Source organism: Eptatretus burgeri, chromosome 1 (assembly GCF_056783735.1).
Source record: "Eptatretus burgeri isolate ZD-2024b chromosome 1, Ebu_testis_v1, whole genome shotgun sequence".
NCBI lineage: Eukaryota > Metazoa > Chordata > Myxini > Myxiniformes > Myxinidae > Eptatretus > Eptatretus burgeri.
In genome coordinates, this window is record NC_140961.1 from 106,146,180 (window position 1) to 106,159,318 (window position 13,139).

The 13,139-nt window shown below is 46.0% G+C and overlaps 1 protein-coding gene across 8 annotated transcripts in view; it reads right to left on the bottom strand.

Annotated features, from left to right (window-relative positions):
* Positions 1 to 13,139, bottom strand: part of DEPTOR (DEP domain containing MTOR interacting protein) — a 114,799-nt gene that overhangs the window by 81,834 nt on the left and 19,826 nt on the right. For all 8 annotated transcript variants that reach the window (XM_085893926.1, XM_085893944.1, XM_085893966.1 and 5 more), the window contains one exon: positions 561 to 684. In XM_085893926.1, coding sequence (XP_085750052.1) covers positions 561 to 684 — 124 coding nt within the window. The remainder of the gene's footprint in view (positions 1 to 560; positions 685 to 13,139) is intronic.

Consider the following 13,139-nt stretch of genomic DNA (forward strand, 5'->3'; position numbering starts at 1 on the left):
GAAAATTCAAATGAGAGAGCGCAGGGAATGCATTGATTTTCAAGATGAAAATACACAATAACTGCAACTATTTGAGTGGAGAACTTTTGGATACGTATGGATTTGGATATATACTATCATATTATCAAGGTTTTGTCTTGCCCCCCCCCCCCCCCGATGAGTGGAACGAAACTGCACGATACAGCTCACGGCTGATGGCCTATCTATATAAATTTTGACTGAAGGTTTCAGGAAATGGAAGTCAAATCAAAATGCAAATCTATAATCAAAATGGATGAGCAATTGGAACATAATGTCGAATACAACTTGCACATGTTATGGATATAAATACACGCATCAGCAAGTACAAATTGTTCATATGTATGCTTAGAATTTGACAACAGTAGCTTCTCACTATCCATTTTAGTAAAATTATACTTTCTGAAATCCTCATTTATATTATTCACATAAATCATCAAAACCACTCATGATTCATGGATGCATTTTTAGAAAATGAACACAAGAGGTAAATGTTAACAGGTTGATCCTTTAAGAATGTGGTTTCAAAGAGAAGGATTTACTTGTCAAAGAGGCGCTGTCCTCTCGTGAAAGTGTTCACACGGCTATCAAGTTGGAACGTCCCGTCATCCTGACGGAAGCGATAGAGAAACTTTCCATCTTCAAAATACTTGTGCTCATCACAAACTGGTGAAGAAGAATGGGGTTAAGAGTTGGAGGAGAAGAGGAAGAAAGGTAGTATTATCAAACTGGCAGATTTGAACCGGAACAATGCTGAAGGAGTATTCGGCAATGACTCTGTGTTATATGAGGATTTACAAGAAAAAAAATCAATCCATCAAAATAGTTATCTTCAGGATACACTTCGAGGCAGATTCCACTCTTCTTAAATCCACAACCAGACAGCGTATTATATAAGCAAGCATGAGGTGAACTAAACCATCCTACTGTCTGTCCCTGAACCGACAATACCCGTCCTTCCATGGGGATGTTCCATTCCAGTGTTAACTCAGCTCAACCTTTCTTCTCTCCTGAGACCAGAGGGGATCGGTCACATTCAAACCGATGTCATTTTATGCAATTTCTGAAAAGGGGTCACTGCAAACATAGGTTACGAGTGCCTTTAGCTTTGGGACAGCACACCCAAAATTGAAATGAACCCTCCTAACCCACTTTCACATATTCTCCCTGCATGGCAAAGCAGCAGGTGCTGTATAAAAGGTGTGCAGGAGAAAGTGAAACCGCATTGAAATAAAGATGGCTTAAGGTAAAGAGCGATCTGACCTTGAATATGGAAGTTATTGGGTGCCAGAGGTTCAAGAAGTTTCCGTCACATTTTGCCTTCCTCGGTCAATTACGAGTGAAGTCTTTAGGAAATGCAAGATGATACCAATGTCGAAATGAAAATTATTGACAGAAAAAAACCAGAAGAGCCTGACAGAGTGGAATGGTGACTGGATTATACTGACACGACTAAAATTTAGTACAAAGTGTTAATGACAGGCTTCATGCTACCAAAGGCATACCTCACATTATTAGAAATCTAATAAATGGTTGCAAATGTATAATCTGTCAAAATATTTCTGATAATACAGCATGTAACCAGAAGATTCTTTCATCTGCAGACCATACTTTGCAAATGAATCCAAATAAGTCTCATGTTATCTCCGAAAGGACCAAGTGTCAAATGTACTTAAAGAAATGTCATGAGCTTTTGAAGAAATGTTTGTTCGAGAGTCAATAGACTCTGTCGCAAATGTCGAGTGAATGCGACGCAATCTCCCAAATGGCCTCCAGAACAGAGCATACTCATGAAGTATTCTACCCCGTGCTGTCATTTTTATTGTCACAATTCAGCAGATAAACCCTTCTAATACAGTACAATTAAGCATTACACATTGCCAATGTAGATTCACAAAGATAAAATGTAGCCTCATTAAAAAAAAGAAAAAAAAGGACTGCGATCGCAAAGCGATCACCAAGGGAAAGCCTCCTCTGGCACCCACGATCCAATGATGGCCATCTTCTTTTCAGACTGCAATATGACCCTAAATTCAACATTTAGGGACAGAGTGTAAACTTAAAAAAAACCATGTGCCCACATCTAAAATCTATCAATAAAACTCATCATGAAAATTGGAGGAAAATTATTCAAGTTATGATCAAATAGGTGTTTTTGGTTAATTAGGTCATAATCTGAAAAAAGTAGGTTCAGGTCAAGTCAAGTTCAAGTTCAGTTCAAGTTCAGGTCAAGTATGGGAGCATGTGCCAGAGCAGCGAGTCACTGCGTCCACTTTCCAGCGGTACTCCAGGGGCTTCTGTCTGGCCAACCCCCAGGCAAATGCCTGGCCCATCCCAATCTCCTTGAGATTCCGCTCAACCTGCTGCAACCATGAGGAACGTGGTCAGCCCATTGGCCTCCTCCACTCAGGAGACTCCCTGGCTGAGAGAATCAGGTAAGCAGGATCAGCGCCAGGAAAAGGAAACGACATGTCCATACAGCTGCAGCTGATGCTCACGGACTATGCAGGTAACAAATCTCATTTGAGTCTCTCTCAGCAACCGCTTGTTGGACACAAAGTCCGACCAGCAATAGAAAAGGATTCTCCGAAGAGACCTGGTACCAAAGGAATCAAGTCTCCATCTCAGACACTTGGTCAGAGTCCAAGTGTCGCATCCATAGAGCAAGACTGGAAGCACCAAGGCACTGAAGACTTGGACTTTCGTCCTCCCGCACAGGTACCGGTAGCGCCACACCCCATTATTCACTGAATCCATGACTCCCCAGGCCCGACCCAGATGTCTATTGACCTCTGACTCACAGCCAGCAGAGACATGAATATCACTGCCAAGGTAAGTGAATCTCTCCACGACCTCAACATGCTCACCACAAACAGGCACAGACAGGACAGCAGCATCCAAGATGTCATTGAAAGCCTGGATCTTAGTTTTAACCCAGGAAACCCGTAATCCCAGTGGCTCTGACTCCTCATTCAGCACCTCGACGGCCCCCAAAAGGATATCTAAAGTCTCTGCAAAGATGACTGCATCATCTGCGAAATCAAGATCTGAGATCTTGACATTCCTAAACGATGCACCGCAGCTTGATGTCTCCAACATACTCCCGAGAATCCAGTCCATACAAGTGCTGAAAAGTGTGGGGGCCGGTATACATCCCTGACGAACTACCAGTAACAACTGAAAATAAGTCAGAGATGGTACCACCACATCTCACAGCATTCTCGTACCAGAGTAGAGTTCAGACATCAGATCGATCAGTTTTGGTGGCACCCCACAAAGACCAAGAATCCTACAGATGGATCCCGATTCACTGAATCAAACGCTTTACAGAGATCAATATAGGCTGCAAGCAGCCCCTGCCAATACTCTCGTCTGTGTTCGGTGAGGACCAGAAGAGCAAGGATACGGTCAATCGTTGACCTCTTTGGTGTAAAGCCTCACTGCTCTGAATGCTGGTGCTCAAGCAGATGGTGGCGAACCCTATCAAGAATTATCCGAGCAAAGACCTTGCCCGGCACTGAGAACAGCATCATCCCTCAGTAGTTGTTGCAGTCATGGCGATCACCCTTCCCTTTCCAGAGAGGAACAACAAGGCCCCTCTTCCAGTCAGTTAGGATGATGCCTGTGTTCCAGGCAGAGCACAAAACTGCATGCAACGACACGAGTGCAGCATTTCCACCAGCCTTGAGAAGTTCAGCATGGATGCCACAGATTCCTGGAGCTTTACCCCATTTCAACCGGTTCACCACAGCCTGTGTTTCCACAAGCGAAGGTGGACCACTAATGATTGGAAGGTCAGCAACAGGGATTGTAACACCCCTGATGCCCAACTCGACAGCTGGTGGATCAGCCTGGTACAACCGATCATAGTAACCGGCCAAGCAGGCCTTCACTTCAGACTCCTCTGTCAAGAGCCTACCACCCTCTGCTCTAGCTGCAGTGCTCCGAGGGATGGACTTGGATGAACGCAATGCGTGAATTCCCCTGTAAGCAGGACGAGAATCACTTGATCACAGGTGATGCTCTACTCCCTCACAGATTCCTCGCACATAGGCCTCCTTGTCCACCCTTAGCAGATGTACAGTTTTACGCCTCAGCTCCCTGAACAGCTCAGCTCTGCCATTCAGCCTGGCCCTGCGACTCTGGTCAATGGTATCGAGTGTTCCTCGAGACAAAATTCTTCTTTTCCCTACGGTGAGTTCCAAGACATCCACCGGCAACATCAAGGACGGTGGTCTTGAAGGCACTCCACAACTCTTCAGGACCTCGCAAAGCACCCAGACCCCCCAAATCTCCACTCAGCTTGTTCGTAAGCTCCGCAGTTATCCTCTCATCCTTGAGCTTGCCAACAATCAGCCTCGGCTGGGATGGTACCATTCTCCTGGATTTAAGGTGCTACTTCAGAGTTGCTACAAGCCGGTAGTTAGTATTGAAGAACTGAGCACTCCGGTAGCCCTGCAGTTCTGGATCATCCTCCAGCAACCATCATCGAGGACATGGTCAATATCCTTTGCCACACCGCCAACGTTGGAATGCCAATTCCAGCGATGAGCTTGTGGGCGCTCAAACCGGCCACCCTAAGTCCATGACTTCTTGCAAAGTCATGGAACTTAGTGCTATTCTGGTTCATAGTTCCTGACCCATGGGGACCAACACATGTCTCATAACCATCCCTTTCAGTTCCAGTCGATGCATTGAAATCCCCCAGGACTAGAAGTTTATCTTGTTTGGGGCAATGATCAACCACAGACTCGAGCGTGGCGTAGAATGTATCCTTCAGAGTGAGATTACTCGCCTCAGACGGAGCATAAACAGAGAGCAGGGAAATGACACCCAAGGAGTGACGAATCCTTAGTCTCATAATACACTCGTTGACCGGTGTTACCTCAATTATCATTTGAGTCAGCTTATTGGACACTGCTGCAGCAACTCCTTTGGAATGGTAACAATCAGAGCGACCAGACCAATAGTAGGCGTAACCACCCACCATGATCTCGCCACAATCTGGTCTCCGAAACTCAGAGTGCTGCAATACCGATGTCCAAATGCTTGAGCTCAGATGATAACAGAGACAGGTGATCATCCTCTCTTAGGGATAGGACATTCCAGGCACCCACCTGAAGGGACTGCCTCAGGTTAACCCAAGGAGACCGCCGTCTGGTGGACGACACCTCAGCACCACTCCAACACAGTCTCCCGCAATGTGACACGGGAATGTTACCCCGTGGTTTCCCTCCTATCAAAGATTGGGGTCCCAAAGGCTTTGCCCCAATCCCGTCATCTGGTGAGCTGCCCTGCAAAGGGAAGCTGCACCGGCGGTACTCCCACAGAGTGGGTTTTCAGATTTCTTTGCATTTTTGTGTTTTGTGGAATGAAGGGTTTTACGGTGGCCAGAGTGCAAATCCTGCCACCAATCTCCTAATAAGAAGTAACCCAACTGCAGGTGGACGTCCGCAGACACAGCTGGGCACTAGATATGGATGGCCGTTGGCTCACAAGGAGCTCCTTGACAGGTTTTGTTTTTAATCCTGCTGGGTGTCCATATCCAAACACCCTCCTCCCCCAAAAAACCTGGTGGGGGAGATGGTTTAGTAGCCGACAACCCGACCATGAAGCAGGTTCATACAGGTTTACATGATACCTGTAGCAAGTCACAGATCTAATCTGGCCTGACCTGACTAAAGGTCCACGTGTCCTTTTTTAAAGGACTAAATGTTTCAAAGGACTAAAAAAGGTTTTAAAACAGGTGTTTTTAAAGGTTTTAAAGGACTAAAAAAAAAAAACATGTATCCACATCTAAAATCTATCCATAAAACTCACCATGAAAATTGGAGGAAAATTATTCAAGTTATGATCAAAAAGGTGTTTTTTTGTTCATTAGGTCATAATCTGAAAATGTAGGTTGAGGACATGAAACAAATATCAGATGTATAACATCAGTGCAGGTGCACTATTATGATTGAAGAACAGCTTGGATGGCCAAGCGGTCTGAGATGCCGCGTTTGCAAAATTGAACGATGACAAAAAGCATGTATTTTCAGACCGTCGTCATTTTACATTGACCTTTTACTCGGAGGGGTATATTGTAAATAAAGTGTAAACATGTCTTGCTCGTGGCTATCTGGAGAGGGCAATTTCATTCCGATCAAGTTATGGTGAAAAATGTTAAAATCATAATATTATGGGCGTAAGCCTGGAACTTCTAACATTTCTAACAAAAAAAAATTTCTCTTAACATGTTTTGTTCATACTTCTGAAATCTTCACATTATGTGTTCCATGTATTTACACAGGTAATAATGGATTTAAAAAAATCGAATCTAGATAGAATTTTCAAAGAGGGAATCGATGACGTTACAATCAGCAGCGTTCGGCGGCAAACCGACGCCCGGGTCCCAGATGATGTGCTTTACTTAACCAAGTCCATGAGTTCAGGACATTTGTTAAACTCAGCATTTACGACTTTTATCCTGCCATGTTGTTAATCTGCTGATGGAGGCAATATAGAAACTATGACGATGTCAAATTGTTCGTGGTACTCATCAGACACCATGTGTCAAGGCCAACAATCTAAAGCGACCGGTCTCAAACGCTACCATGGGCACCCAGACACGCCACCAATATGAAATGAGCTGTTGAATACGGTGTAAAACATCCAAAGAAACTATCGTAACTGAGTATTGTGATCCGACCTCTCCCCCACACCCATTGTAGATGGGTATCTGCTAGTGTCTATCATTAGGTTTTGACTTTAAAATTTGGTCAAGGTTTAAAAAAAGAAAAAGAAAAAAGTCAACCTCACATACTTTCTATTCCTATTATAGATGCAAAGTTTCATTCTGAAAGTCACAGCCAGCTCCAAGAAACATCTCAGACATTGACAATAAAAAAATGGAGAAAAAAGAAAACCTAAAAGGTGGTTTAGTACTCCTCGGGGCCTAAAAATCTCTAAGGTCCCATTGAGAATTGGGGTCATCAACTGTAGAAACAAACCCCACAACAGGTATAATATTCCTTCCTCCTAACCTATAGGGGAGGCTTACAAAAAAAACAAAGTTATGAAGAAACGTGTCTGTATCTTGTTCGATATTTTCAAGCAGGGTAGTACAACCTACAACATATGTGGCATAATATGACACATTCACACGACCTCACACCACTTGACTTTAGTCTGTGGGGTCACCTAAGAACACTGATGCACCAAGCCCATAAGCATCTGCGAACTTCGAAAGGGAATAACAGATGTTATCCAGCCCATTCCACAGGAACATCTCCCGAATGCTCCTCTGGATGATTTTGAGCAAGGAGTACGTCATACGATCACAACAGAGGGTGGTATTACGGAGGTGCGTTAAAACGCAAAAAATTGAACATTCGACAAAAAAACCCAATTTTTAGCTGTACAAAACAATAACAAAGTTACAAAAGATTATTTTTGCAACAATAAAAATGGGACACACTGCATAATTGCCAACAGGAGTTACAGTGCGGTCTAAACGTAGCCCTACTTGTTGATTCATTTCCTAAAAATAATATTGTGTTCCTTTGAGGTTTGTTATGATCCAATCTGACTTCCTGCCCCCTTGAAAAACAGCAGACTCTGGTGAGCTGTGCTGAGTATGCACAGTGTCTGTAAGAAGGTTATTAAGCAACAAACATGCTGCATCTCACTCTGATAATAAAACATTTTGATCACCAGAAATGTGGTACTGGTATACATTGTAGTTAATTTACAGGTGTTAGTTTGGAGAAAGAGAGAAAGAGAGAAAGAGAGAAAGAGAGAAAGAATTCTATATCAGCTACAACTCCCATAAAACTGTGAGTGTGTTTAAGCACACAGAGCCTGAAGAGATCAGGGGTTCATGAGGTTGTGATGAAGAGCCAAGACGAAGAAAATTTTGTCATTAATTCAACAGATAATAAATGTATTGAAAAGGTCAACTGAAACTGTCTGTTAGCACAGAAATAAATTCACCAAATCAAGTTATGAATCATTTATGTTATTTTTAATTTTTTTGAAACAAGATTGGTTCGAAGCTGACCTGGACTTTTGTTTATGAATTGCAGAGAAGTATTTTAAAGGGGATTTGTGTGATTTTATATTATATATAAAATACATACATACATATTACATATATTGTTACGGTTCTTGGAACCGTATGCACACAACATACAGGTGTCCAAAGTCAGTTATTCCATTAAGTATATGTGTAGACAGATACCTTCCTTGTGTTTAGTGGGAAAATTAAAGGGGTGCGTTGCAATGTTTTTTTTTAGTTAGATTAATAAATCTTTATATCCCCACTCCATTTCATTGCAAAGGCAAATCCACGACAACCCACGGTACCCTCTGCCTGCTTGCCCCTCCTCTCGCTTGCTACTCGCACGTGGGCTGAACAACCACGTGTTCACGTACTCGCCTAACCGGCGACTCGCTGTCAGAGGCAAAATCCTCTTGCAGCAGTTCCTTTTTGGCGAGTCCGCACGTGTGGAGGGGGCAGGCTTCCCGGTATGGCAGAAACCCCGTCCAGAAAGGGCAGACCCATGGAAGCCCCGTCCAATCAAGGTGGACAGTGACGTCAGCTTCACAAAGGCCACTCCCCGCTGAGGGAGATGGATAAATTACGACACCATCCTCAGGGTGGAGTGCTTGGAATTCGGAGAGTTCGTGAAGTGCTTTGACAGTTCGTTCTGCGCTGGAGTCTTGAGTTCTTTGGGGGTCTGGAAAAGAAGCAAAACTGCAACAGACGCTTGGAAGCCCAAATCCTGTCCCAGACCAGGATCGTTTAAAGAAAAATCTGTGGAGGATCCAAGTTCTTTGAGGGTCGTTCGTTGAGAGTGAGAGAGTGAGACCCAAAGACTCAGCCTCATTGCAGGAGATACCCAATGATCCTGGCTGCCTTGGATTCCACACACACACACACACACACACACACACACACACACACACACACACACACACACACACACACACACACACACACACACACACACACACACACACACACACACACACACACACACACACACACACACACACCACACGTGCGGCTGTGGGCAGAGTTGCGCGACCAATGTCAGGTGCCGCACCACGGAGCATCCCTTTCCCCGGAACTCAGGTACCGAGAACTGCGACCGCAATTCCCTCCTTGGCTACAAAAGTCCTTTGCCTTCAACTGGGCTTATTTTGTCCAAGTGTGTGTCTGAGTGTGTGGCGCCGTCCATATAGCAGAAATGTGCATGTTATTGGAACCTTGTAAATCTTGCCTGCATTATTCTCGTGACAAGTCTGCTCTGTGTCTGCTTCATTAGTTGTTGTAAAATTGTCGCATTATATCTTTCTCTCATCTTCTCCTGCATAACATCCCCAATAAACCTGTTACCTGTACCACATAACTTTCCTCGCTCTATTGTAAATGAAATTATTTTTATAAATGTTACCAGTTCGTTTTCATCTTTTCCTTCATTGGTCCAGCATGGTTCGGATCTGAGGTTAGCCGGGTTTTTATACCCGATAATCTGTTCATCCTTGCCGGTACGTTCTTGGTAGTTCCACTTGGCTGCATCCAAACCGGAAAGGTAGTTGGTAGTTGGAAGAGTGATCCGGTTCGGGCAAGACGTAGCGAGGGCGTGTTTCCCCGGTAGACGACACCGCTTGGTTAATTTGGTAAATTGGTTTGAGACAAAAAGACCCTAAGCTACGCGGTGGAGGTATTGGCGTCCACGGTCGGCTAAGCGAGCCGCTGCGTCACGGAATTATCTTGGGTGAAAACCTACAAGACCTACGGGAGTCTGATGGGAGGCGACGTAACGTCCCCCACCTAGCAGTCGTTCTCGCCACCGGACCTCTGGCCCGCAACAATATTGTTGCGGTTCTGGGAACCACATCCCTCCAAAGCAATAGCAACCATCATGCAGCGGTCCCTAGACGGTTATTCCATTAATAGACCCTTCAGACAGACCATTCCCTTTTCACGAGCAGGACAACGGGCCAGTGCGTTGTGTAAACTTCATAGCAAGGTCTGATTAAATCTCAGCACTCATTCCTATTTTTTTTTCTACTCATTCCTTTTAAGTCAATCCCAGCCACATGCAACCTTCACTGTGAAATGGGTCCTCAGCGAAGGCCAAGCAGGCACGCCGGACACGCATCTGCAGAAATCACAGCCTGCCAAATGCACGCGCAGCGGTAATTTCCACCCACTGGACAGAAAGCACACACAACACGACGACCATGCTGCACTGAACAGGTACTGAGGAGATGGAAGAAACGGCACCCAAAATGTTGGCAACTTGAAAAGCGCACATGGCCGTGCCCTTTCCAACCCATTTCCAAATCCCAACTAATAATTATATCTATCTCGTTCAATCCGAATCTCCATTTAATACTTGTGTCTATCCTCTCTTCCAATCTCTTCCCTTAATTCATGACACGGATCAGGGTGGCGGACCCATGCATGACCCTGGGGTGGTTTATCATCGCACTGTATGGGGCATGCTCGATGCAGGTGGACCTGCACGCTGGCCACGTGCTTAATGGTGGACCCGTGCGCACTGTACGGGGCATGCTCGATGGCGGGCGGACCCGCGCGCTGACCACGAGTACAATGGCAGACTCACGCGCAGCCGTGATACTTTATCATCGAACAAAACAAGGCAGGAATAACATATCTCTGGTCGGGTCTACGCATGGGGTTACAATAACATCTTACCGTCGGTCTTCGCTCACCACGACGGCCACAAATGTCTTCTGCGGAGGGCAGACATCCTCCCGCACCTCCGCCTCAAAGCAGCTGTTACCAGGCAGAGGCATGCTGTGCGGCCGGATCGCTCAAGCCGCGTAGCGCACCACGGAGCAGGCACATTGACCAGTGCCAACTGCAGATCTCCGGGGCACAGCACGGGATTCAGTGCAAGGCGATTCATATCATGGGGTTCGATGCAAGGCGATTCATATCACGGTGCTCGGAGCGACACAATTCCGCAGCTTGGAACCATCTGGCCGGAAGTGAAGTGGAGCCGCTTCCGGTCATGGCGGCCGGACCGCTTGTTGGCTGGGGTCCAACCAGAGTGCTCCATTCGGGTGACGACACATCACCTCGGGTCGTCACCCGCCCAGCACCACAGGATCGAAAAAGGACAAGTCGCGGGGCGGTGGGAGAGTGGTTCGTCATTTATGCTCGTCGTTCCTGCCCATCGTTCCTTCATTCCTGTCGGCTCGTTCTGTCTGGCTTGGGATCGACAAATTACCAATTCGCCTGCTGACTCCGCCTTCTTCACCACCTCGTCGTCTCTCTCCACCCAAGTAAGTCCCTGCCTTCATGCCCAAGGGTCGCGTCTCATTCTCTGGACCGACGCTAGCTGCACAAAGTTCCACAAAGCAATAGACGATGCACCAGCTGTCAGGCAGGCATCACCCAGCAGAGCATCCACCAAAACGTATTGGGGGCAATTGTGCAAGGTATTGAGAGAACGTTAGCCTCATCTCCTCTCCTTTTTGTCTTCATCAACTCCTCTTCATCGGTGTGTGTGTGTGTGTGTGTGTGTGTGTGTGTGTGTGTGTGTGTGTGTGTGTGTGTGTGTGTGTGTCCTGGCGCTGTCCTCGTTAAAGTTAAGAGTGTACAAGAATTACATTGGGATAACTCTGCTCTGTGTCTACTTTTGTAAGTTGCTTGGAAATTGCCACACCTCTCACATTTCTTCCTATTCCTGTGACAGACAACAATAAACAACATTAACTATGCCACCTGTCTTTCCTCACCTGCTTGTAATAAATCCTTTGTAGAAATGTTCCCAGCTCATTTTTGTCTCTTCTTTCATTGTTTCAGCATGGTCCATTCCCCAACTGAGCCGGGACTTTATTTCCAACTATCTGCTCCTTTCAGCCGGTACGTCCTCGGCAGTGTTGCTTGGCTGCATTTGATCTGATAAAGTGATCCGGTTCGGACAAGGCGTACCGAGAGCGTCCCCCGGTAATTAGATCACGTGGTTATTTTTTAGGTAACCGGATTAACTAGATGGAGGACCCTAAGTCACGTGGTTGAGGTATTGGCGTGTGTGTGTGTGTGTGTGTGTATGTGTGTGTATGTGTGTGTATGTGTGTGTATGTGTGTGTATGTGTGTGTATGTGTGTGTATGTGTGTGTATGTGTGTGTATGTGTGTGTGTGTGTGTGTGTGTGTGTGTGTGTGTGTGTGTGTGTGTGTGTGTGTGTGTGTGTGTGTGTGTGTGTGTGTGTGTGTGTGTGTGTGTGTGTGTGTGTGTGTGTGTGTGTGCTCACATGCTAACACAACGCACAGCAATGGGTGAAAGAGACAGGGGAGGAAGAGGGCAGGACAAAACAATGGGTGACAGAGACATTAGAAGATCTGTGGAAGGGAGAGGGATGGGACGGGGAACATGAGGAATACAAGATGGACATTACAGGGACTTTCCAGGAAGGAAAGCAGGGAATTTGAAGGAGGTGGGAATGGGATGGATGAACGGGAGTCGAAAAGATCGAGGTTTTGGATGGGGGAAGATAAGAGGTGGTCGTGAACAGCTGTTTTGAAGGCCTGGAGGGAAGGATGGGATTGAAGAGAGAGTGTGAGTTTATTCCAAAGGTGGGGAAAAAGAGAGGAATGAAAGAATGAAGGTGAGCAGTGATTTATGATTTGGTAGTTTTACCAGAAGGGGGTTGTTGGCGGACCTTGAGCGCCCTGTGGAAATATGGTGGGGACATATCACAGACAGAGCGGAGGGGTGAGACCGGAGAGGAGACAGTAGAAGACAGAAAGACCACCGACCTGCCTGCAGTACTCAGCCACATCGCGGGAGATACCAATGATCCTAAATGCCTTGGTTTCCACAGCGTGAAGCCGAGAAAGGTGAGAGGCAGGAGCACCAGCCCAGAGGGAAGAGCAGTACTCCATCCGGCTGTGGATGAAAGCTTTGTAAGTGGTCAGGAGCTCAGGTGGGCTGAGGAAGGACTTTGCATGACGGAGGATTCCCTTTCGGCGACTGGCTTTGGAGGCCAGGTAAGGTTGGAATTGTGGCTTTCCCAGGAAAGATCATGGCAGATAGTGAGACCCAGAAGCTTGAATGAAAGGACTTCTTCCAGAGGATTGTTGAGAAAGCAGATGGG